This window comes from Aricia agestis, chromosome 6, assembly GCF_905147365.1.
Source record: "Aricia agestis chromosome 6, ilAriAges1.1, whole genome shotgun sequence".
Classification (NCBI taxonomy): Eukaryota; Metazoa; Arthropoda; class Insecta; order Lepidoptera; family Lycaenidae; genus Aricia; species Aricia agestis.
The window spans coordinates 18,408,762-18,431,794 of record NC_056411.1 but is presented as its reverse complement, the minus strand read 5'-3'; the positions used below and the strand labels follow the sequence as shown (position 1 = coordinate 18,431,794).

Genomic DNA, 23,033 nt, shown 5'->3' with positions numbered 1-23,033 from the left:
GAACAAGTCAGGAGTCAGCTACGGGAACATAATGCGGCCGCCTGGTCCCGGCGCATTATGGACGCCAGCGATGACTGGCACTCGCTGCACCGCCTATGCCGCACCTTGACCCACACCTCCACCCCGACGAGACCGATGTTACACCCCGACGGGAACCTGAGGTACCGAGCCGAAGACCGAGCCGAGATCCATGCGGCCCACCTGAAGAGGCAGTTCTCCCCCCTGCCCACTACGGCGGTAGAGCACGCAGCCACTATCTCTGAGGAGGTGAGATCCTTTCTCGAATCCCCTCCTTCTCCCAACGACACTCCTAACTTCTCCTTCTCACCCAGAGAGGTTAGGAAAGCCCTGTCCCGTCTCAAACCCCGCAAAGCTCCCGGTGCCGACGGAATCCCTAATTCCGCTCTCCGGCACCTTCCCTTCCGCACGGTGGCCGCCCTCACTCGCTTATATAACGGGATCGTGAGGAGCAGCCACTTCCCTTCTCCCTGGAAGATGGGGCTTATTATTACCATCCTTAAGCCCAAGAAGAACCTCCGCCTTCGGAGGGATACCGCCCCATCACGCTCCTTTCGACGGTCTCGAAGGTTTTCGAGATCCTCCTTCTTAAGCACCTGAACCCCTACCTCCCTCCTCGGAGGGAACAATTTGGCTTTCGCTCCCAGCTGAGTACCACGCTTCAGCTGGTCAGAGTGATCCACCACCTCACCACCGCCGTCAACAGGAAAGAATCCAGCGCGGCCGTATTTCTCGATATGCAGAAAGCATTCGACTCGGTCTGGCACGACGGCCTCATCTACAAGCTTATGAATGCCGGGCTACCAGGGTTCCTTGTCCGGGTCGTGGCCTCCTATCTGTCCGGGAGGACATTTAAGGTCAGAGTGGACGGAACCCTCTCCGAAGAACACCCCATCACCGCTGGAGTTCCCCAAGGTAGAGTCGTATCCCCTGGGCTGTACAACTTTTACTCCAGTGATGTCCCAGCTGACCCGGGGACCATCACCGCCCTGTACGCGGACGACACCGCTTACCTCGCGACATCCATGTCGCTCTCTCATGTCGCCGTCAAGCTCCAGAGGACGCTGGACCTCCTCCCTGACTGGCTGAGCAAATGGAGACTGTCAGTTAACGTGGCAGCGTTAACTGACAGTCCCAGGCGCTCGCCGTGTCCATGAGGAGGCCCACCTTGCCACCCCGGAAGATCGGCGACGGCGAGATCCCATGGCGTAACACCGCCAAGTATCTCGGGGTCACTATAGACCGCCGCCTCACCATCGGCGAGCAATGCAAACAGGCCGCAGCCGGCGCTAGGGCAGCTGCCACCCAGCTCCGCCCCCTGTTTGCCGCCCCCACGGTGCCCCTCAACATGCGACTGGCGCTCTACAAAACGTACGTCCGGTCCCGCCTTACGTACGCGGCCCCAGCGTGGTATCAGCTGCTGCCTGTGACGCGACGCAAGTCGCTCCAGCGGAAGCAAAACCGCGTGCTGCGCCGCGTCGTCGGTGCGCCGCGCTATGTGCGCAATGCCACCATCGCCCGTGACCTACGTGTGGAGAGCGTCGAGGAGCATGTTGCCAGGCTGTCCACCAACTTGTTTTCCCGAGCTGATGCCTCGAGCCTGGTCGAGCTGTAGGACCTGGCTCCCTGGCACGCTCGGCCCCCCGACCAGCGTCTACTGCTCCGAGATACCACCTTCGACGAGGGAGGCAACCTGCGCCGCCTGCAGCCGCGCCGTCCCCGAAGAGGAGGAGCCGTGCGGAGAGCGCCATAGCGCCCCGCACCGCCTCAACAACTATACGATGGGTTTCCCCATCGCCCATCGCCTCCGCGCTGTGCCTTAAGCCCCCAACGCGGCCGCCTTTTTCACCGTGACACCAGGGGCCTGGCGAGTGGCACCCCTATTGCCATTACCGCCGACCCCTCGGTGTCCTTTCCCCCCTCGGCATCCCATGCCAGGGCTCCGGGAAGTTATTCTTTCCCCTTTTTATTTTTCCAGCTCGGTCTGGCCCACAGCGTAGTGGAAAGACGGCGCGCGTGGGAGTGGTCCTATACACGTCATCTCCGCTCCAGGGCGGGGACCCTCGTGCGCCGTCGGGACCCTAACTGTCCCGGCCGAGTTCGGCTTTCCTGCCACTAACACCTCCTGGTCGTTCCATGCCCCAGGGTTTTCCCCGCGTTAAAGCGGGGTTTTCCCCCCCAAAATTTTAGTCTCTCTCCGTGCATCCCGGTACCTATATCGGATGCGCAACAAATTTTCCCAACGGATCTCCACATGAATCGGGGCCTAGCCCCTGGGCATGTTTCCCCACCCAGGCCCACAACCAGGGCCAGGTGTGAGATGACGTACGAGCGCGAATTCAGTCCGCGCGCGCATTCCATACCGACGTCGTCTCGCTGCCGGTCGCCGCCGTGCCGGTAATAATAGTAGTGCCGCCATTTTGTGAAGATGTTATGAAGCTCTGCAAACGCCATGAAGACCGTAGCCACGCTGCGAAGATCCCTCGCTCGACGTAGCCTCGATGTGAAGGCGCGTAGTGTTGTGTTGCGAAGAATTCTTATTAGAAAAATGCCTTTTTCAAGGCCGGTTCATGTCCGGTATTATTACACGGACAGTTTCTCTCGTCATTGCGAACGTACGTTCTTTGCAGAGCTATTTTCTTGTGTTTCAACTTCTATAACGGACGTATACAAAGACGGCGTGCGTTCTTTTCAGAGCGCGTTGTTTTCTTTGTTTCAATCGGCGCACGAACGTAGGTACTGCTACACAGTGTTAGATAGCCCAGTTATCGAGGAAGGCTATCCATACTAATATTATAAATGCGAAACTGTGTCTGTCTGTCTTGAAATTTAGCATGGAGATACTTTGAGTCCCGGGAAAGGACATAGGATACTTTTTATCCCGGAAAAATGTACTGTTCCCGCGTGATAAACGAATTTTGGCGCAACAGAGCTGCGGGCGTCATCTAGTTATAAATATATAAGTATCCGTAGTAATTAGTATATATCTATACATTATATAAAAGATCACTATTTCAATCAGTCACCTTTGAGTTTTATAGGTATACTAGATGTCCCGCGCGGCTTCGCCCGCGTAAATTAGGAATTTTACAGAAACCGTACATTTTCCCATAAAAAATATTTTCCCCGTTTTTCCCGCATTTTCCTGAGTTTCTTCGGTCGTATTAGTCTTAGCGTGATAATATATTATATAATATAGCCTATAATCTTACTCGATAAATGACCAATCTAACACTGAGATAAGTTCTTAAATCGGACCTGTAGTTCCTGAGATTGACGCGTTCAAACAAACATACTCTTCAATGTTATTATATTAGGTAGGTATAGATTTTTTTTATCTATGGACGCTTCACACCGGGTCAGTCTGGCCCCGTGGTAAGTACCTGATGGACTTGTGTTACAGGTACCAGACAACGGAAATATATTTAATACTTTTATACTATACATATATTTAAGATTTTTATTATATGATACACATATCATTATAATATAAGTAAGTAATATAAGTAATAAGTATTTAGATATTTAAACATTAAAGAGACTGTAACTTGCAGTCAAACTGCGTAAGTAGTTTTGCAGGAAGTGTATAACTGTTATGTATATTATAAGAGAAAAGAAATAAATAAATAAAAAATAAATATTTAATACACATCCATGACCCAGGAACTTTGAAAACTTTTTGTTCCGTCGGCGGGATTTGAACCCGCAACCTCCGGCTTGAGTTACCAACGCGCTCACCACTGAGCCACAGAGGTCGTCAAACTATTTTTAGAAATAAAATAAAGATTTTTTTTTAATTATCGCTTGACAAACTCGAGTCTCGATCTAAAAGACTATGAAATGGTATAATATGGTAGTGATGATGATGATGATGATGATGAATGTAATTTGCATAGTAGCATATGATTCCTGTTCTTAAAACAACGCCGAAACTCCCAAACTTGTATCTATAAAGAATCAGGAGTTCTCTCAGCACCTTCCGAACCACGGTATACCAGGTATATCTCGGTGCAAAATCTTACTTGTTGGTAGCATATGCTTAGAATACTTCTCACGAAACCGAAGTCACCACACGTTTCCCTATAAGTTTTGAGGAGTTCCCTCGATTACTTATGGATCCTTCATCAGATCACCACTTTTGTGAATATAAAAATCGGGTAACATACGGCGGAGTAATCGTTGAATATAAGAAAACGAACATAACACCTCCCCCATTTTGAAAGTCGGTTAAAATTGTAGCCTATGTGTTATTCTGATGTATAAGCTATATTATTGTAAAGTTTCATTAAAATCCGTTCAGTAGTTTTTGCGTGAAAGAGTAACAAACATCCATACATCCATACATCCAAACAAACTTTCGCCTTTATAATATTAGTAGGATATAGCCTATAATATATTATCACGCTAAGACCAATAGAAGCGGAGCACCAATGAAGAATGTTTCAAAATCGGGTGATTTTTCCTATTGTGCTGCGTAAACGATAAAAGTTTCGCAAAAAATGGCAGAATTTTCTTTATTTACCCATGAATTAGTTACTCTCTCGGGTCTGTGGCTGTTTGGTTGTTCGTTTTGTTCGGTGTTGCTATGTGTCTGTGCGGATGATTTTCTTGCTCTCTGTATTCGATGCCTATCCCTATCCTGGCTGAGGCGAGCCTCACGCTCTACAGATGATTCTCTTTCTCTCTGTATTCGATTTCTATCACTATTCTGGCTGAGGCGAGCCTCACGCTCTACAGACGATTCTCTTTCTCTCTGTATTCGATTTCTATCACTATTCTGGCTGAGGCGAACCTCACGCTCTACAGACGATTCTCTTTCTCTCTGTATCCGAATTCTATCATTTTTCCGACTGAGGCGAGCCTCATGCTCTACAGACGATTCTCTTTCTCTCTGTATCCGAATTCTATAATTTTTCCGACTGAGGCGAGCCTAACGCTCTACAGACGATTCTCTTTCTCTCTGTATCCGATTTCTATCACTATTCTGGCTGAGGCGAGTCTCACGTTCCGTTGACGATTCTTCATCTCTTGCTGAACGTGCTCTTTTGGCATTCACTGTACTACGACCTATGTTCGAACGACGACGTCTTCCAGGCATGATCGTATAGTAATACCCACAAAGCAACAAATAACCCAATCGCAAAGCAAAAACAAAAGTCCGTTTTTCTAACCAAGTCAAATATATTTTTATCGACAATTCAGAAACCAAAGAACCAGAAACAATGAATATCTGAAAGAAAGCGCTGTGGTTGCTCCTCTGCGTTACCGTCTGCACAACCACACAATGACGAAATACACTATCTACTACAATAACATAAGCCCGAAGCTTATGAGAGCCCCCGGCCGGTTCCGCCGTAAACGCTATGTCCCTCGGCCGCCGCCGCGCGACATATTTTTTGATTCCGCGTAAGTTTATACGTTTGAAAACTTCTAAAGTATTGATCGAAATTGTATAGGGTAGGTTGTCTCACATTGAATCAGGTAAATTTCAAAGTCTCGTAGAATGCTTGTTTCTAAATTAATTCCCCAAATTTTTTTAAATATAGTTTGAAAATTTATTGACCTTCAATAAGGCCAAAAGTTTTATTTAAAATTCTGTTTGGTTTTAGCAATAAAAAATAAATTATAAAAAATTAGATTTGGTTAAATGTGTCCTTCGGGAGGTACACATTTAACCGGGGTATTTTCCACATTGAACCGCCTTATAAATCATTTACATTTAGACTAATTTGTATTTAAATTGCTTTGTAATGTAATAAAAAGCTAAATATCGATAGTATTATATTTATTATTTTACCATAAAACTAAAGTTTACAACGTCACTCTTCATTTGTACTTGAGCAACATGATTTTTATGACAAAATAATTAATAAAAGCTCTAAATCTTATAACCTAGACCTACTTTAAGCATAACGGACCAATTATTAGACCATTTTTTCTCGCTGCCAACTATAAGGGATAGTTATGTTATTTACCATCGCCATTTGGTACGCTACTTTACGACAGTCTTTTGGGGTCAGTCCATAAAATTTTAAGAGGATACAACAGCGGCTAGAGAAATGAAAAAAAAGTACGTGTAATATCTATAGCTGTCTCCCTTACCTCAAGCCTATACCGCAGAACGCGATAGAGACAACTGCAGAAAATCCAGAAAATCAACGATTCGTTGTCCCCTGATTCCTTCTCCAAAACTTAACCGATTTAAGTACTTTTTTCATTAAAGATTAAAAAAAGGCTTGAGCTGTGTTCCTATGTTTTGCTTTTTTTGTATAATCTAGCCAAATCTGTTTTCTGGACGTTTGAACACAGTGGAAAATCTGGCCATTTTTTTGATTTTTGAACGTTCATATCTTATTTAATAATTAAATTATGAAAAAAAAAAACATAGGGACATTGTATTAGTGGCCGTAGATATTCAGGAAAAAAATTATAACTCTACTAGCATTATCCAGGGAGGAAACAGGGGACAACGTTTGTATGGAAAAAAGGGCGGTGTGGAATCCTCTTAAAGTGCATTCTAAAATGTACTGTTTATAAACATCTTCTTGTTCGCTGGTAAAAATGAGATGATTGTCATAATTCGGTAGCAATCTCTTCCTAGCAAGGTCCTCTACGTTGACGTGCAAGTATTTTTCTACGTAACGTCGTAAAGTTGGGATCGCAATGTCATAAGATTTCTAATACTTTCGCCTGATCTATGCAATTATTGGCAGCTGAATGTCCACCTCTTTTTTTTACTAACACCTTATTTCGCGCCATACTGTAACAAAATAAATAATTATGGTATTAGTACACATTTAACCTGTGGGGTGGTGCACATTGAGCCATGGTTCAATGTGTACCACCTACAAGTGGCTCATTGTGGGACAGACCACGTTTTGGCAACTAATCTCGAAATTTTACCCAGAAAATAATCTCGCACAGTAACGAATTAAGGTGCATTTTCAAGCTGGATAACTACAGTATACGGTATTAATATAAAGAGACCAATATCATTGATTGTAAAAAAGTGAAAAAAGAAAGAAATTTGTAAAAAATACTTACTTTTAGAGTTCATTTTCGTAAAAATGCTCCTCACACAACCTCTTCGCGCGCTGGCGCCACGCAAACTAGTGGGCAGACAGAGATAGTAAATACCTCTCTTTCAGCCATTTTTGCAGAAATTGGCAACGTCGCATTTTGGAAATAAAATGGTGGTTAAATGTAGCTGCCTGGTTCAATGTGAGACATCCGACCCTAGTGTAAAAGACAATTATAATCTACATTTAATGTCTTAGCTTCCAAATATGTTTATTTGGATAAGGGTTAATGTTGTAAATTGTTAAAATCGCTTCGTACCTAAATAAGCCATTATTTTTCGTAAAAAGTAAAGAACAAAAATGGCTATTGTGAGTTATCCCTAAGAAATAGACATATACCATCGCGGACTTTTTTGTTTACCTTATTAAGGTGTACAATACTGTAGTACATTATTTTGATCTATCTCGTAGGGTTTAGCCAGCGTTTGCAATATAAACGCAAAAAAATGAATTTATTTACGACATAACATTAGAAACCTCTAAAATTATCAGTGTTTCTCTACCATATTATGCATTATATATATAAACCTTCCTATTGAAACACTCAATCTATTAAAAAAAACCGCATCAAATCCGTTGAGTAGTTTTAAAGATCTAAGCATAGGTACATACACACATACATACAGACAGCGGAAAGCGACTTTGTTTTATACTATTTAGAGATATACTTACTTAGATAGATTGCTCTTCCTGGTTTTTCACGACCATGAAGCTTTAAAAAATGCAATCATGCTGCTAAAAGTCCTAGGAAGTCGTTTTCACCGACCGTGAGAGATTATCGAGGGACACTAACAAGACGATCAAACTTCTTTATATAGAACTTGCGAGAAACTTGTAACTTGGTCAACATACTTACAATCTCTTTTCTTGTGTATTTGCCTTGTTTCTGCGAAATAGCTTTCGGTCAGCTTTTACTTCTAGGTTCTTTTCGCAAATTAGTTTAAAATAATGTCGTAAAGATTGATGAAAGAGTAATTATAATAAATGTTAGTACTTATACTTACTATATTTTTCTATAAGTATATGCTAGTCTCCGATCAGAGAGAAAAATTTAAAAGGCTTGAGGCGTTCGACGCTACTTGTCTCTTTCTCGCGTAAGAAAACATTGATATCTCGTTCTTCACTTTTCAGTTTTCAGGCGAACCTGTGCGAAACAGGATAAATATTGTACGTGAGTGAAAATGAATAGTAGCGTTAAGGCGTATTTCAAACTGTTAAGTACTAGAGCCATTTTGATAATATTTTGGAAGGTTCGGTTTCGGCAATATATCTGCTGTTTTTGTGCACGAAAGTTTTGCCTGTTCTCTTTCGTCAGGTAAGCAATAGAACGTCTGTTGCGACAGGTAAGCAACAGACATTCTGTTGCTTACCTGTCGCAACTCGCATAAGATACGTAATCGTCGCGAACCCAGACCACAGAGAGTGGGTTGCACCACAGGCATGTTAGTACGTTTAACTTAAGTATAACATTCAGTTACTTAACTCATTTCATTCAAACCAAAGGATTAAAAATGAAATCAAAAATAAAATATCGAATTATTGCATTTAATTTAAAATAAAACTACCGAATATTTTTGTGTTGTATTCTAACATTTGCAATTGGGTAACTCTGTTTTGTAACCTTGCCATTAAAATCATGATTTTAACAAACATGAAACAGGTAAAAATTTAACTTTAATAATTGTGTGTAAATTGCACCATTACTGGCCTAATTATTCGATTATTAAAATTAGTTTAACGACGTTATATCTGTCTCGAGACTTTCACAATTCGTGGGAAATCATATTGAAACCAGTTCGTAGAGGTGTACTGTATTAATTAAAACAAATAGCTTTTGTTATTGAGGTATCTTTAAAAGGAGGCAATTTGCTATTACGGATAGACTTATTTTAATAGTAAGTATTTATATTTTTACATGGAAATTTTCATCACAATTAACATTAAACCTAGGCCATTCTCGGATAGATATCGACTGTGACTTACGCGATTCCAAAAAATACAACCATTTCATATTCTATTATTTCTCAATCGTCAGGCCGACTCGCGCCGGCTTTTTAAAAATCTTACAAATAATATACAAAATAATACAAACATTAGTTCGATTCTCGAAAATAAAAATTGAGATTTAACATTATCGTAACATTTACATTCCTCGCGGGACAAAATTCGTGATTAAACATTTACAATGCGCGTCCGTTTCGATTTCATACAGAAAAATAAATATACATTTACGACTACACAACCGGAGGGCGGGGCGAGGCGGGGCTCGGGGGCGGGGCCCGCTCAGCACTTCTCGTCCGCCAACAGGGGGTCGAGCGGGAAGGCCAGGTCGAGCACGGAGGGAGGCCGCTTGCCCCGCGCCCGCCGCGCCACGTGCCCGTTCAGCCCCGCCCCGTCCCCCGCCCCGCAACCGAACAGCTCGCTCAGAGTCTGTTGCACCTCCTTGCCGCCGCTAGCACTACACGTCACTATGAGTTTCCGCACCTCGGGTTTGTTCGTTTTGCTCGCACTGTTCATATGCATCGTCTTCGACAGCGACAGGCTGTGCGCGTAGCTATTGACGGCCGTCTTGGTGCCGCGCGACAGCGCCGACTTGATGCTACTGCGGACCGTCGCGAACCTCTTGCCCAGCGTGACGGCGCCGCCCGCGTGCGACGCGTTAAAGGTGCACAGCGCGAGCGGACGCGGGCAGGAGGAGTACCAGCACACGTCGGCGGGCACGAGCGCCGGCGGCAGCTCCGGCCGGTCCTCCCGCGCCGGGCGCGGCGGCGACGCGATGCTCAGCACCGGCACCTCAGGCAGCTCGGCCTCGTCGGGCAACAGCAGCTCGGCCGGCAGCGGCTGGCTCAGCAGCGACGTGATGCTCGACGTGTCGGGCAGCACCGGGTCCTCGACGCTGAGCAGGCTCGCGTATATGTCGTTGACCTGCTGCTCGTCCGTCAGGCCGTTGAACGTGCCGAGATCCAGGGGAGTATTGACTAGGAGCGGTGGGATGAGCGGCCCGGGCGCGGGCGTCGGGTGCGGCACGGGGCCGGGCGCGGCCGAGCTGCCCGCGGCCGCCGCGTCCCGCGAGGCCCGGTGCTCGGCCAGCAGCGTATCGAAGGGTTTCGATCGTCCCTCCACCATTCTTCTCAAGGACAGGGCGTGCGCTTTACACGTCAGCGACCTCGTGCACGGCCGGGGGTTCTCGATGGTCACCACCCCGCAGTGTTTGTTGGGGTCGTACTCTCTTAAATTAAATTTCGTTTTGCTCTGCCTTCGTGATGCGGGTTTAGGTACGGGCGTCGTCGTCGCCGGAATAGCTTTTATGACTTGAGTATTTACAATGTTATTGTCCACTACAGCGGTGAGCATGGGGGAAGTATTCGGGAACTGTATACTATTTAAATCATTCTCTGTGATGGAGTATAGGTCCTGCGATTGAAGAGCCGCTGAAAAATTCATGTCGTGCATATTTCCTATATCTCTAATAATATTCTTCCAATCGGCAGTGTTTGTGATGTCGTCGGCGCTCTGTATACCTTCGGAATTCATTATTGCGAAAATATCATCAGTCAAATTTTCACCGAGGGGTAGCTCCTCTGTGTCCTGTATACTGACTACGGGCAGTTCCCCGCTCGCCATGCTGACCTGCACCTCGCCGCTTATCGCAGATGATGTGCTGGGCTCCTCCAAATACTGCAAATCCGGCTGCGGCAGGACTATCCTCGAAATAGGCGCCGCAGCCGTGTGCACAGGGGAACTCTCTAATTTTACAGGTAGTATGTCTACAGGGACCGGAGGTGGAGGATCCTTTTTGTGTCTACTTCGGCCGGGGACAGATTTGAGTTTCACAGTGGGAGGGGGCGGAGGGAGGATAGGTTCAGCACCACCATGGGATTCCAGTAAATGTCTGTATGCTGCACTACATTTCACTATAACACCGCACATATGACACACTGCTGCGTTCAAATTGTCCATTTGGGGGAACAGGCTGTGGAGGCTCATGGTGTCGGCGCGCAGGCGGTTGACGCCGGCTCGGCGGTATCTCGTGTGGCCCCGGTCCCCCGCCTTGTATGGGTGTCCAGCGTGTACGCGCCGGGACACGTTGGCCTTGACGTCCGTCGCCGCCTGCGGGGCGAACACCCCCGCCTCGTCATCCCGCCGCGGGGACAGGTGCCCGATCTCGCTGACCCACAAATCCCACGGCTTCTCATTGCACTTCAGTGGACTCACCAATTTAGCCACGAACGGAAAGTCGCCCGACATGTTTCGGCATTTAATGACTTTCGCGGTGAAAATCGCTCCCCTCGAACTCAAGGAGCCCTATCCATCGTGATACACGTCCATCTGATAGGTTATTACCCCACATCCATCCTTCGATTGTGACTGGCCTGGGACGGTGTACATTTTACATCGTGTGTAAATTGATTGCTACATAACTTGCACACACGAAAACGAAACGTGTTTTGATTGTTTCAGTTTCTTATTTACAGGTACAGATGATCTATCTCACTGACAGCTGATTATGCAGGTTGTAAGTTTTTCTTGACCACGGAACACATCCCTCAGTAGACAGTCTTTTGTATGCGTTTTATTAGTCCAACATCATAGAAACTTGTGCATATTAACTTATTTTTAATTGATACTTTACTTTGTTTACGCAAAAAACGCTTGTAAAATTTTGTTTGGTTGGTGGTGGTTGTGATTTACTACAGAAAGCATCAACACTTTTTTTGAGTATTTTTAATAGACTATAGATGAAAATCAAAACTCTACAATCTATGCTTATTCAATAACACAGACTAAAAACTTAATAGGGTGAACATGACTAGTGATTGGACAATACTAGATTAGACATTCTAGTTATTGCCTATTGGACAGAGCACAAAAACACTATATTTATTATGGTTTGCTTAAACTACCTGTTCTTCTTTAAAATTAGGTGTTCTTTTACTTTAAAAACAGGCAGTTTTTTAAAGCAACATTAATAAATATTGTGTTTTGTCCAATGAATGGTACTGTCCAATCTACTAGTCATATTTATGGTTCATGGCAACTTAAATCAAATTCATTGCACTATTTTTCAAATTGCTATTTTATACTAAAATAATTATCCTTAAAAGTACTTCTTGTTATAGTTTTGTTGCTTAGTATAACACTGTTGTTACTTGTTATACAGTCAGAAGTCGAACTGCGTGATTAATATTTTTAATCGTTTAATTAAAAGTCATTATTTTTAAGCAGCAGAATAAGTACAGCGGAGTGCGGGCGGTGGCCTGTGGTCAGTGGCCTCTGGCCTGTGGCTCATGGCTGTTCAAAGTTTCAAACTTCAAAGTTTCAACTTAAAACACTTCAATGTTCACTGACCCTCATTGTACAAATAATAATTATAGCTCCCACACCGGTTTCGGTGACGGTGGCCGGTTTCATTGAAACCAGGCCAGCTACGCAGGAGTAATTTTATAGTGCCCAAGTGTGTACGCAGTACACAAGAGCACTCTCTGTTCCTTTACTCTCATAACCCAGTGTATACAAGTAATAAACCTACGCTGAACTTACAATACCGTAGTCCGTAGGTACCTATTTGAAGCGGAATCAGCGCTCCCAATGCGGGGGAAGAGAACTAAATTTGACGTAAAAATAACGTTTGAAAGTCGCCATATTGGCGCTGATAGCAGTAGTGAGTTAGTGACTAGTGGGCATAGAAGTGGGAGTACTTGGATTTGGAACTAATACTAGTTTCAACAACCAATAGCGATTAAGCGGCCATTTACAAGTTACGTCAGAGTAATAATAATAATAATAATAATAATAGTTTATTGTCTCAGTAAATACATAATAAGGAAATGATGCAAGACAAAAGATAAATACAGAGTGTTACAATAATAAGGTGCACAACCCCTACACTAAGAGTCTTGTGCTGTAGGGGTTGACTAAATTAAATGTACATAATACCTAATTGGATGTATTATAAAGATGACAGAGAGAGGGCTTAAGGTAAGTATATTAATTTACTATGTAATTTTAATATTTGTATTTTGTGTGTATGTGTGTGTGTGTGTGTGTGCGTGTGTGTGTGTGTGTGTGTGTGCGCGTGTGTGTGTGTGTGAGAGAGAGTATGCAAGAGGATCTTATTTTATTATTTGTACCATTTTTTTCAGTATCCTCATAGTTAAGACTACCAAGCCAACGGGTGACTGCAATCTTGGCCAGTGTTTTATTCATGGTGGTGAGTTTTTCAATTTCTTTATTGGCTTTGTTATACAGTAGTGGTCCTAGGAACAGCTGATGATGTTGTGCGGTTGTTGTGCATGTTTTGGGTATTGCAAATATTTTAGGTTTTCTCCTTTTGCTATCTGTAAGATTTAGATTATTAGAGTAGTTATTTTCCCCCGCATTGGGGGCGCTGATTCCGCTTCGAATAATAGGAACAAAAAGCAGGTGGGTATCTTAATATGTCTAGCGTACTTGTATAATGGAGAACAGTGTCAAAGTTCAAACCACCTGAAAAAAATTATACTAGTCTATGCTTTGGTGCCTTGACATTTGACAGTGTTTGACAGTGAATGTCAAGTGTCAAGAATCGTATATCAAATTCATTGACATATTTTGGACATATTGGCGTTAGTGTTACAAAAAAAGTGCAATCAAAATTTATAAAAATGTGTAATGTGTATACAGTGAAGATAATATTTAATAAACACTGCATTTGAATATACTATGTTGGACACATTTTTCTGCAACATTGTCTATCTACCACGGACTCGTAGATGTCGTTGAAAAGCTTGTTGAAGTCGGTGCTTTTCGGCGTACCAATTGGAATTACATTTTTAGACACAATAGGATATGTAGCTCGGGTGGAAGGTATCTCAATGCAACCAGCTCTCAATCCGGAGTCAAGGAACACCGACTATGTGTTCCTGTCGCGCTGGTCAGTCAGGAATTACACAGTAAAGAGAGGCGACATCATATCCCTAGTATCACCGAAGGATCCGAATCAGAAAATCATAAAGCGTGTCGTAGGGCTCGAAGGTGATGTGGTCAGCACACTCGGATACAAAAATCAGTATGTCAAGGTACCAGAAGGCCACTGCTGGGTCGAAGGTGATCACACTGGCCACACCTTAGATAGCAACACATTTGGTCCAGTTTCTTTAGGCTTAATTAATGCTAGAGCAATTTACATCGTATGGCCACCGGAGAGATGGCAAAGCTTAGAAGCTAAACTGCCTGAAAGCCGAAAACCTGTTAGTCTGCCAATTTAGCTTAACAAATTTTAATGTAAATACTAAACCAAATTATAATTTGTAAAGTACTGTGCTATTTATTTTGTAACTGTTGTAAATGTCTAAGCTATGTTATGATTAACATTTGCTATAAAATAAAGGCTACTTAGTAGTGTTGTTATTGAAATGCTTGATATATTTTTTTCCCATTCCTCTTGTTTTACTCCTTATCATTTCACTATAAACATGTGCAACCCAGGTTCTGCGCTAGGGAGGGGGGGCCAAATTACGCAGATTCTGGGCCAGGGGGGGGAAACAAATCAGATTTTTTATAAGCTAGGTGTTTATAAAGAATAAAAAATAATAATTTTTAGTTGTAAAAATATTGTATTGCAAACAAATGGCAAAAATTCGTTTTATTATTTTTAATTTTTATTGATGTAAGTACTAGCTAATATACTTAGTAGGGACATCAACATGATCCAGGGGGGCAGCTCCCCCCCCCCCCCCCCCCTCCCCCCTGCCCCCACTCGGTACACCCATGACTATAAATTAAGTTACTAGTAAGTATATTAAGTTTGTGAGATAATATTGTAACAAAATCTCTTGTTTATTTATAAATAACTTATATTTTACTTAAACCGTTCTTTTTAAGAATTTCAACAATTTTCTCATATGAAATGCCTGGTCTTATAATTTTAAAAACACCAGATTGAGACAAGTCAATAACGGTTGAACCAGACCTATTCACTTCTAAGCCATTACTAAGCACTCCACCATTAAAAACAGCACCTAATCGACTATAAAGTTTCTCAAACTCTTCTATTCTTAATGATGATGGTTCATTGCTAAAGTTGGCACTGGTCAAGGCGACAGGTTTATCTAACATCTGAGTAAGTTGGTTCATGAATTCATGCTTAGGTATCCTAATGCCAATTTTCCGTGTCTGTGGATTAAGATAAGGGTTATCCAAATATTTTGTCTTCTCTAGAACTAATGTCACAGGCCCTGGCAGTAAACTATGCAGAAGATCATCTTGCAGGTGTTCAGCTTTCCCCCATTTCCGTACATCTGAAATGTTGCTAACACAAATAGCCACCGGCTTAGCTGCATCTCTTCCTTTAATTGAGTACAACTTTTTAATGGCTTCTGGACAGTTAGCACTGCAGGCTAAACCATAAATTGTATCTGTGGGTACAGCGATAACTTCCTCATTCAAAAGCAGATTTGAAGCTGTAGATACTGCATTATCTTCTTTGCAGTCAAAAATTTTGGTAATACTTTCAATCCTCATCTTGGTTTTCTTTATAAAACTACCATACAATCTTTTAAGTTTCAATAAACTCATAATACTGTTTAATCCCTCCAGTTATGGGCGCACTTATGATTGCAGCAGCGGTAAAACGTGGTCATAGGTTCATCGGCGGAACGAGTTTGTAGCTGCATGAAGAATGCTCTGTTGTGGCTGCACTTGGGGCAAACTGCATCTGTGGAATCTACGTTTTCCCAGGCAGCTGCACCACCCATAATATAGTCGAGTTCCTAAAAAGCAATCATTGTTTATTACCTTACAAGCATACATCAGGCACAATGTTGTTAGCACAATTTGTTTACATTTAAGCTACATACCTTTAATTTAGGAAACGTTTTTGAGGAAACTTTTTTTCTTATATTATATACATATGGACACGTGTTACAACCGTAACGAAGTCTTGAATCTGGGCCTTCTTCTACAATAAGAATATTTGCACAGGTTGGACAAAACAACATTATTAGCAAACCAACAACATTATCTATCAAAAACGACAATTGCGATTGGAAGTATCAGTAACTTTTTGGGCTTTTATGATAAAAGGTACATGATTATCGTGTCGCTGTGTTAAATTTTATACAAAACTTATTATTTCAAAAGATTTTCATCAGCCATGCCATGTGTTGTTTTCAATTTTTTGACAATTCACATATGTTTTTTTTTTTTAATTTATTGGGAGCTGGAAACGAGTCCTTTGCTCCAAATTCACATATGACGTGCTCAGTGTTGCCAGACGGCCAACTCGGTTTCTCCCCAAGTGTTCCCCGAAATCCCCCCAAAATTCGGGATTTCAAGAAAAATCCCCCCACAAATTATAAAAGAAAACTTTTGTTCATTATGAATGGGAATTTCACAAATGGATACGATGAATGTACACTATTTCTGCAATAGCGTCCAATCTTTATAGAATCAGCATCTTCGCGAGCTCCTTGATCATTTTTATGGTTCCGTAAGTCGTAACCAAAGGGTAAAAACGGGCCCATAGTACTTAGATTTCGCCGTCTGTTCCCAGATTTTTTCCTCCAACAATCCCCCCAAAAAATTGTTCCCCCCAATTTTCCCTCCATCACCTAAAAAAACCCCCAAATTTGGGGGGTTTCCCCCCAATTTGACATCACTGGACGTGCTTAATTGCGTGCATATGACAGTTGACAGTTTGCCATAGATCAATAGCGTTTTTTTTTGCTTACTAATGCCGCGGCCGTACATGCGTAGTGCTTCGTGCTTAAAACCAAGACTTCAAATACCGGTATTTTTTCATAACGTTACTGCTTCAAGGGCATAGATACCTGTAAGAAAATTTACCCGATACTAGAAATAACGGTAAAAATTGGAATTAATACCGGTAAATGTTATAACGGTAAATAGGATTTATAACGGTAAATATATGTTCTTTGATAACGTTACCTTTTGTAAAATAAGTACTTAATTTAATCAGTCAGTTCAGTATGCAGTATGCACAAAATTAAACTAGACGTGTCTGGTGACCAGTAGGTATATATTATAGGAAAAATGACGTCTTATGAGAATGACATCGTCAGTAGTTCAATGCTCAGTATCTTTGTTCAAATATTACTAATGGGGCAGGGCGGGCTTTTTGTTCACGAACGAATAAAGACCGCGTCTGCCCGTCGATGTCTGCAGCTACCCTCGCCACGTAGGTACACAAAGCGCATGATGGCTGACGGGTGGAGGCAGTCAGTTCAGGTCGTTCGTTCTAGTGGAGATAGAGAGAATAGAGCTAGCTGCCACCCCGCGTCGCCGCGCCGTCTGCGTTACTGCATGTAGACTGGTTTGTGTGATCCACGGCGGGCAGCCACGGACATGCCGCGCCGCCAGAGCCCGCCGGGGACCTGCGCCGCGGACTTTTTGCCCTTGGTGTGCGTTGGTAATACATATTGTAGGATTCCCTTTGTGCTATCGTTCGCGGCGAAATTGACCGGTCCGCCCTGCCCCGTCGTGTGCAAAGTGCCTATGATGCGATGGGCTACGCTTCTTAAAATATTCTCCGTGTTACCTACATATTTTGTAAATGCTATCATATTATGTGTTGATATTTTTAACTACAGTCTACAAAATATATACTTATATATTGTATTAAACACTTGACCGTTATTTGAAGCATAATAATTGAGATAGGCACTTCCGTTTCCGCAGATTTTACCTCCTTTTCTTTCCTGAATGTTGGTAGCTCTATCAACCTTGGCGCCATCATCGAGCAGGTAGAGGGAGAATTCCCGCTCGACTATGATCATTGGCGTTTTGTTTTCCGCACCGCACAGTCGTGCTCAGAAGTCATTACGTATTATACCTCCTTATTATATAACTCCCAGTTATATAAATTAAGTATAAAGTGAAATAATTTCAGTGTTGTGTTTTTACCGTTTTTCAAGGTTTTGGTAATTCACGTAAGTTATATTTTTATACATTTTTTCTTTAGAAAAGATGAACATTTCATATTAATAACGATTTTATCGTTCGTATCGTTACTTTAATAACGAATATAAATTTAAATACTACATTTAAATATTTAAATATTAATTTTCTAGTTAAGTTCTTGTGTTTGTGTTCTTTCCTAGGTTAAGGTAGCTATTAATAATGAATAACTAATGTGAATTTGTTCATGATTCGGTAGTGACACCAGCTAACGTTAGATTTGAAACTACCCACTAATGTGGTTAATAAAAAATTGCACATTGTTCTCGTGCAAGGTCATCTAGTAGTAGTAGTTGAACAAATGATTCGAGCTCGTCATCGACTTCTACTTCACACAGCAAACGTAAATCGAGGCGCCGCCGCCACAAAAAGGGGGGGAGCAAATACAGACTGCGCTATAACCACCCTTTAGCTAAATTAACTCAAGAGGTTAATGAACTTAACAAAAAGGTTAATTATTTTTACGAAAACCGATCTATTTTTCAAAATCATGCAATTGCATCGACGATAATGTCAGTCGGGAATTGTATAGCAAATCAAATGAAAATGAAACGACCGTTAGAAATCCTTTATAACCGAATCTTGTTTTTGAAATTGAAACAAAACTTAAAGAAACGTCCGTTACGAAAACTTCTCTTTCGGGGGTTTTGGCTGTATTAAATAAATATTCAACATAATAACAAATGGTCAGAAGTTCGTTATTCTGAAGTTCAAGAATTTTATAATCATATACTAGTTTTTGTTGATTTAGAGGTCAATGATGAGCTTAAATATAGCTCACGTGCACAAATCATACGCGGCATTATTATATTGCGTACTTATGCAGCGCGGAGCATTGAAATCTGCTCTTGAGAAATTGTTACAATGGTCACACGCTTCAAGCTTGACCCCTGAAGGTTTAATGAAACCGTTAAGGATTTGTATCACAACGTCAGAGTTACTTCAATTAATTTGTGGTCTGAGCTGGGCTTTGAGATCTATGAGGTTTTCAAATGAGACGCAATGCAATTATCAGTTTCGTTCATGACCCAGTTCTGGCAATCATTTTATCTAAGTTAATTCCGAGTTGCTGGTGTCACTACTCGAAAATACTGAGGGAGCTCGCAAAACCTTTGTTGCGAATAGTCAGAACAATGTTGCTGCCGCTGCGCAAGCGGGTTCTAGAGCAACAGATTGACTCGCCACCCCCCGCAGGGGCAGGCTTAGAGTTATATATCCGCGCAGGGTATGTCTCATGGATGTTGTGCTAGCTCGCACATTTCCCATGCTCACCAGTCTGCGCAAGGCTGTTCTTACAATCGTCCCCCGCAGGGACAAACAATAAATTTTGAACCACGGTCAATGCCTAGCAATGCACGAAGTTCTTTTCACTCGAGAGCTTAGCCTACTCCCGCAGAGGCAGACCAAGAATTATATACCCACGCAGGGTATGTCTCATGGATGTTGTGCTAGCTCGCACATTTCCCATGCTCACCAGTCTGCGCAAGGCTGTTCTTACAATCGTCCCCCGCAGGGACAAACAATAAATTTTGAACCACGGTCAATGCCTAGCAATGCACGAAGTTCTTTTCACTCGAGAGCTTAGCCTACCCCCGCAGAGGCAGACTAAGAATTATATACCCGCGCAGGGTATGTATCATGGATGTTGTGCTAGCTCGCACATTTCCCATGATCACCAGCCTGCGCAAGGCTGTTCATACAATCGTACCCCACGGGGACAAAGAAATAATTTTGAACCACGGTCAATGCCTGGCAATGCACGAAGTTCCTTTCCCTCGAGAGGAGCTCGATTGGACAACTGAGGGAACTTCCACGGCAAAAGTACCCGTGAATATGCCGCTTCTCTTTCGGATCTCGGGAATCTCTGGGTTCTCGGGAATGCCAAAAAACGTAACTTTGAAGTTTTACCACCGTTTCTCGTTGGCAGCGCCTAGATGCTCCAGGTTATTATTATAAAGATTCTAAAAGGGTACCGCATACCATTCATGGAGAAACCACCTCGGTTCATTCCAAAATTAAACCAAAATCATTTTTCTACCACAGAGTCTGAAGATATGTATCTCCAAATTCGACAAATGATATTCCAGGGTGTCTTAGAAGTTGCCAGCCCCTTGCCAAGTTTTATTTCGACAATGTTTCTGGTCCCTAAGGTCGACGGGTCCTTCCGTCCTATTTTCAATCTTTCCACTCTATTCGATTATGTTTTGACTCAGCCATTCGGGCTCATAAATGTTCAACTAATGACAGTTTCGTTTTGCAACCCGACGATTGGCTTTGCAAAATATACCTGTTCCAAGCTTATTTTACCTGGCAGTCGCTCCATCGCACTGACGGCTCCTACGTCTGTATACAAGGGACAGTTGCTGCAAATTACTTGCTTATTGTCCGGTCACCTGCTTCCCTGACCAATTGGGTTAAACAAACCCTCAGAGAGCAAGTTCTGCGTATCATCGTTTATTAGGACGATTATCTTATTGCTTATTAAAACAAAATCATCCTACAGAAGCATGTCCACATTTTGCTTCAAAGGCTTTACTTACGCCTCAACAAGACCTGGTATTTCTAGATGTTCGTTGGAACACGTTTCAAAACGAAAAGCTACTTCCAGGCGAGAAAATGTCTAAAATTCATCAAAAGATTTTACCAGTCCTGCCTTTTTTGACTGCCATAGTGTTTCAAACAGCTTGGACCCCCTGGAATTACGCCGAGATGTTACTTCACTCTGCATCCTCTATGGGTTGTATCACGGGGAGTGCTCCGAGGAATTGTTCGGAATCATACCACCTGCAACTTTTCGCTATCGTCCCACGCGAAAAACATACCATCCTCATCATCTTGATGAGTGGCAGTCTTCCACAGTGCGTTTTTCGCGTAACTTTCTGCCGCGCACTGTAAAACTCTGGAATGAACTGTCACCAGCAGTATTTCCGGACCGATACGACTTGCAAACCTTCAAGAAAAGAGCGTATACCCTCTTAAAAGGCCGGCAACGCACCTGCAGCTCTTCTGATGTTGCGAGTGTCCATGGGCAACGGTAGTTGCTTACCATCAGGTGACCCGTTTGCTCGTTTGCCCCCTTATTTAATAAAAAAAAAAAAAAGTCCTGAGTCCTGACTAAGTCTGGTAGATCTAAAGACCTTGCAGAGCATCCTCGGTCTCCTGAACTTCGCCAGTTTCATAGTACCGAAGGCTACATTACCGAGCTCTCTTGTCTCTTCTCATAGACTTGGATAAGTCCGCATTTCCGAATCGCTGCTCTCTATCGAGACAAGCGTTACGTTTAGCGACGATCTTCGGTGGTGGTTGCAAAGTCATCATCTGTCAACTTCCATTCATTGGGGTCCACCATCGCACTGCTTGGCAACAGATGCGTCGGACCTAGCTTGGGGTGCTCAACTCGACCACCTTTCCTTAACGGGGACATGGTCAGCATAAGAATTTCATGCATTACAATCAGAAAGAGCTTCTAGCGCTCTGCTTCTCCGAGGTCAGCAGTCAGCACCAGACTCTCACTCGCTCGACAGTTCTTTGGCAGAGCGACAATCGAACAGCTATAACCTATATTTGGGACGAAGGTCGCACCAGGTCAGAGGCCCTGATGGACATAACCATTCAGATTTTTCGAGTTATTGGATCATTTCCAAATCTGTTAACTTCTTGCACGGAGAAGATCAGAAAATGCGGCTTACTTGTGTGACCGATCTATTTGCTTCCGCCGTAGCTCATGTAGTGACTCTATTTTTAATAGATTAAGCTCTCTTATAACACTATTTTCTTACATAAGTAGATATCTTCCATGTCTGATACAGAGATTTCTGGCCCTTTAAGTTCTTACGGTTTGGTAAAACATGTTAAAATCTATTGCATTGAAAAAGCTTGTACAACATAAATTAAGAACTTATTGAAGTCTTATACTGTTGATGCCAGTTGACGCAAGTCATTTATTTGTATTTTTTAGACATACAGATATTTTGCTTTTGTTTTCGTCGGGCAGACGTGTACATGATCTTACACACTGTAAGAAAACAGTGGTTTAAAATTCTTAATGTGATTAATTTATTTAGTCATAACTAAAACGAACAGTTCTGATTCTAGGCAATCTAGCTGGAAGATTTTAAGCAATCCCAGTAATAAGCAACCTTGCTGTTTACTGGTTGCTTGTCTGAGACAACTGCACCACCAGGTAACGTCCGCTCAGCTATGGCTGAAAGTTGGATAGACAATGTATCCATTCATGAAATACTTTTGGGGCCGTTATTGAAAATCGGTACAAAAAACTAGTACTTTAATCTAATTCTAACGATTTAAGAAATTATTTTGTTCCTTTAGTTGATTTCATTATGTCCATATCAAAGCTTTTACAAGTTGTATTTTTGATTTGTCAATGAGTTTTTGGTGTAGTGATTGTGTAAAAAAGTGTTTGAACACTGGATTTTCTATTCCATCACTCTTATATCACCTATATATTCATTTATAAAGTTTTAGAAGTATTCCCACAAGGAATTACTATTTTTATTTTATATTGTTATATTTTCTTTTCACATTGGCGTCTTACTTTTATTTTGTCACATTGGCGTACATCATCACCAGGCGATAACAAACACGTCTCAATTATTATGCTTCAAATAACGGTCAAGTGTTTAATAGCAGTGTTTTACCCTGAAATAAAACGCTTATTAAATACTTACCTTATTTGAAGCATAACTTTATTTCTGCCTGGTGTAATTTCGACTCAATGATCATAGTCGAGCGGGAATTCTCCCTCTACCTGCTCGATGATGGCGCCAAGGTTGACAGAGCTACCAACATTCAGGAAAGAAAAGGAGGTAAAATCTGCGGAAACGGAAGTGCCTATCTCAATTATTATGCTTCAAATAAGGTAAGTATTTAATAAGCGTTTTATTTCAGGGTAAAACGCTGCTATTAAACTTAGAATTCTAGTAATAAATACTAAGGCCCGATTCGACCAAACTTGAAGTT

The 23,033-nt window shown here is 42.4% G+C and overlaps 4 protein-coding genes across 4 annotated transcripts; 1 reads left to right on the top strand and 3 right to left on the bottom strand.

Moving 5' to 3' along the window:
- Positions 1 to 8,624: 8,624 nt before the first annotated feature.
- LOC121727959 (ataxin-7-like) lies at positions 8,625 to 11,806 on the bottom strand. The gene has a single exon (XM_042116043.1). It carries the CDS (start codon positions 11,343 to 11,345, stop codon positions 9,381 to 9,383), a length of 1,965 nt encoding a protein of 654 aa, XP_041971977.1. The 5' UTR covers positions 11,346 to 11,806; the 3' UTR covers positions 8,625 to 9,380.
- Positions 11,807 to 13,707: 1,901 nt separating this feature from the next.
- On the top strand, positions 13,708 to 14,514 carry LOC121727721 (mitochondrial inner membrane protease subunit 2). The gene has a single exon (XM_042115701.1). It carries the CDS (start codon positions 13,850 to 13,852, stop codon positions 14,342 to 14,344), a length of 495 nt encoding a protein of 164 aa, XP_041971635.1. The 5' UTR covers positions 13,708 to 13,849; the 3' UTR covers positions 14,345 to 14,514.
- A 395-nt stretch (positions 14,515 to 14,909) lies between these two features.
- On the bottom strand, positions 14,910 to 15,599 carry LOC121728029 (yrdC domain-containing protein, mitochondrial). Its single transcript, XM_042116126.1, has one exon. The coding sequence runs from the start codon at positions 15,597 to 15,599 to the stop codon at positions 14,931 to 14,933; it is 669 nt and encodes a 222-aa protein (XP_041972060.1). The 3' UTR covers positions 14,910 to 14,930.
- A 48-nt stretch (positions 15,600 to 15,647) lies between these two features.
- Positions 15,648 to 16,250, bottom strand: LOC121728031 (DNA-directed RNA polymerase III subunit RPC10). Its single transcript, XM_042116127.1, has 2 exons — positions 15,935 to 16,250; positions 15,648 to 15,847 (listed from the first exon to the last, which is right to left on the bottom strand). Exons 1-2 carry the CDS (start codon positions 16,073 to 16,075, stop codon positions 15,662 to 15,664), a joined length of 327 nt encoding a protein of 108 aa, XP_041972061.1. The 5' UTR covers positions 16,076 to 16,250; the 3' UTR covers positions 15,648 to 15,661.
- Positions 16,251 to 23,033: the final 6,783 nt, after the last annotated feature.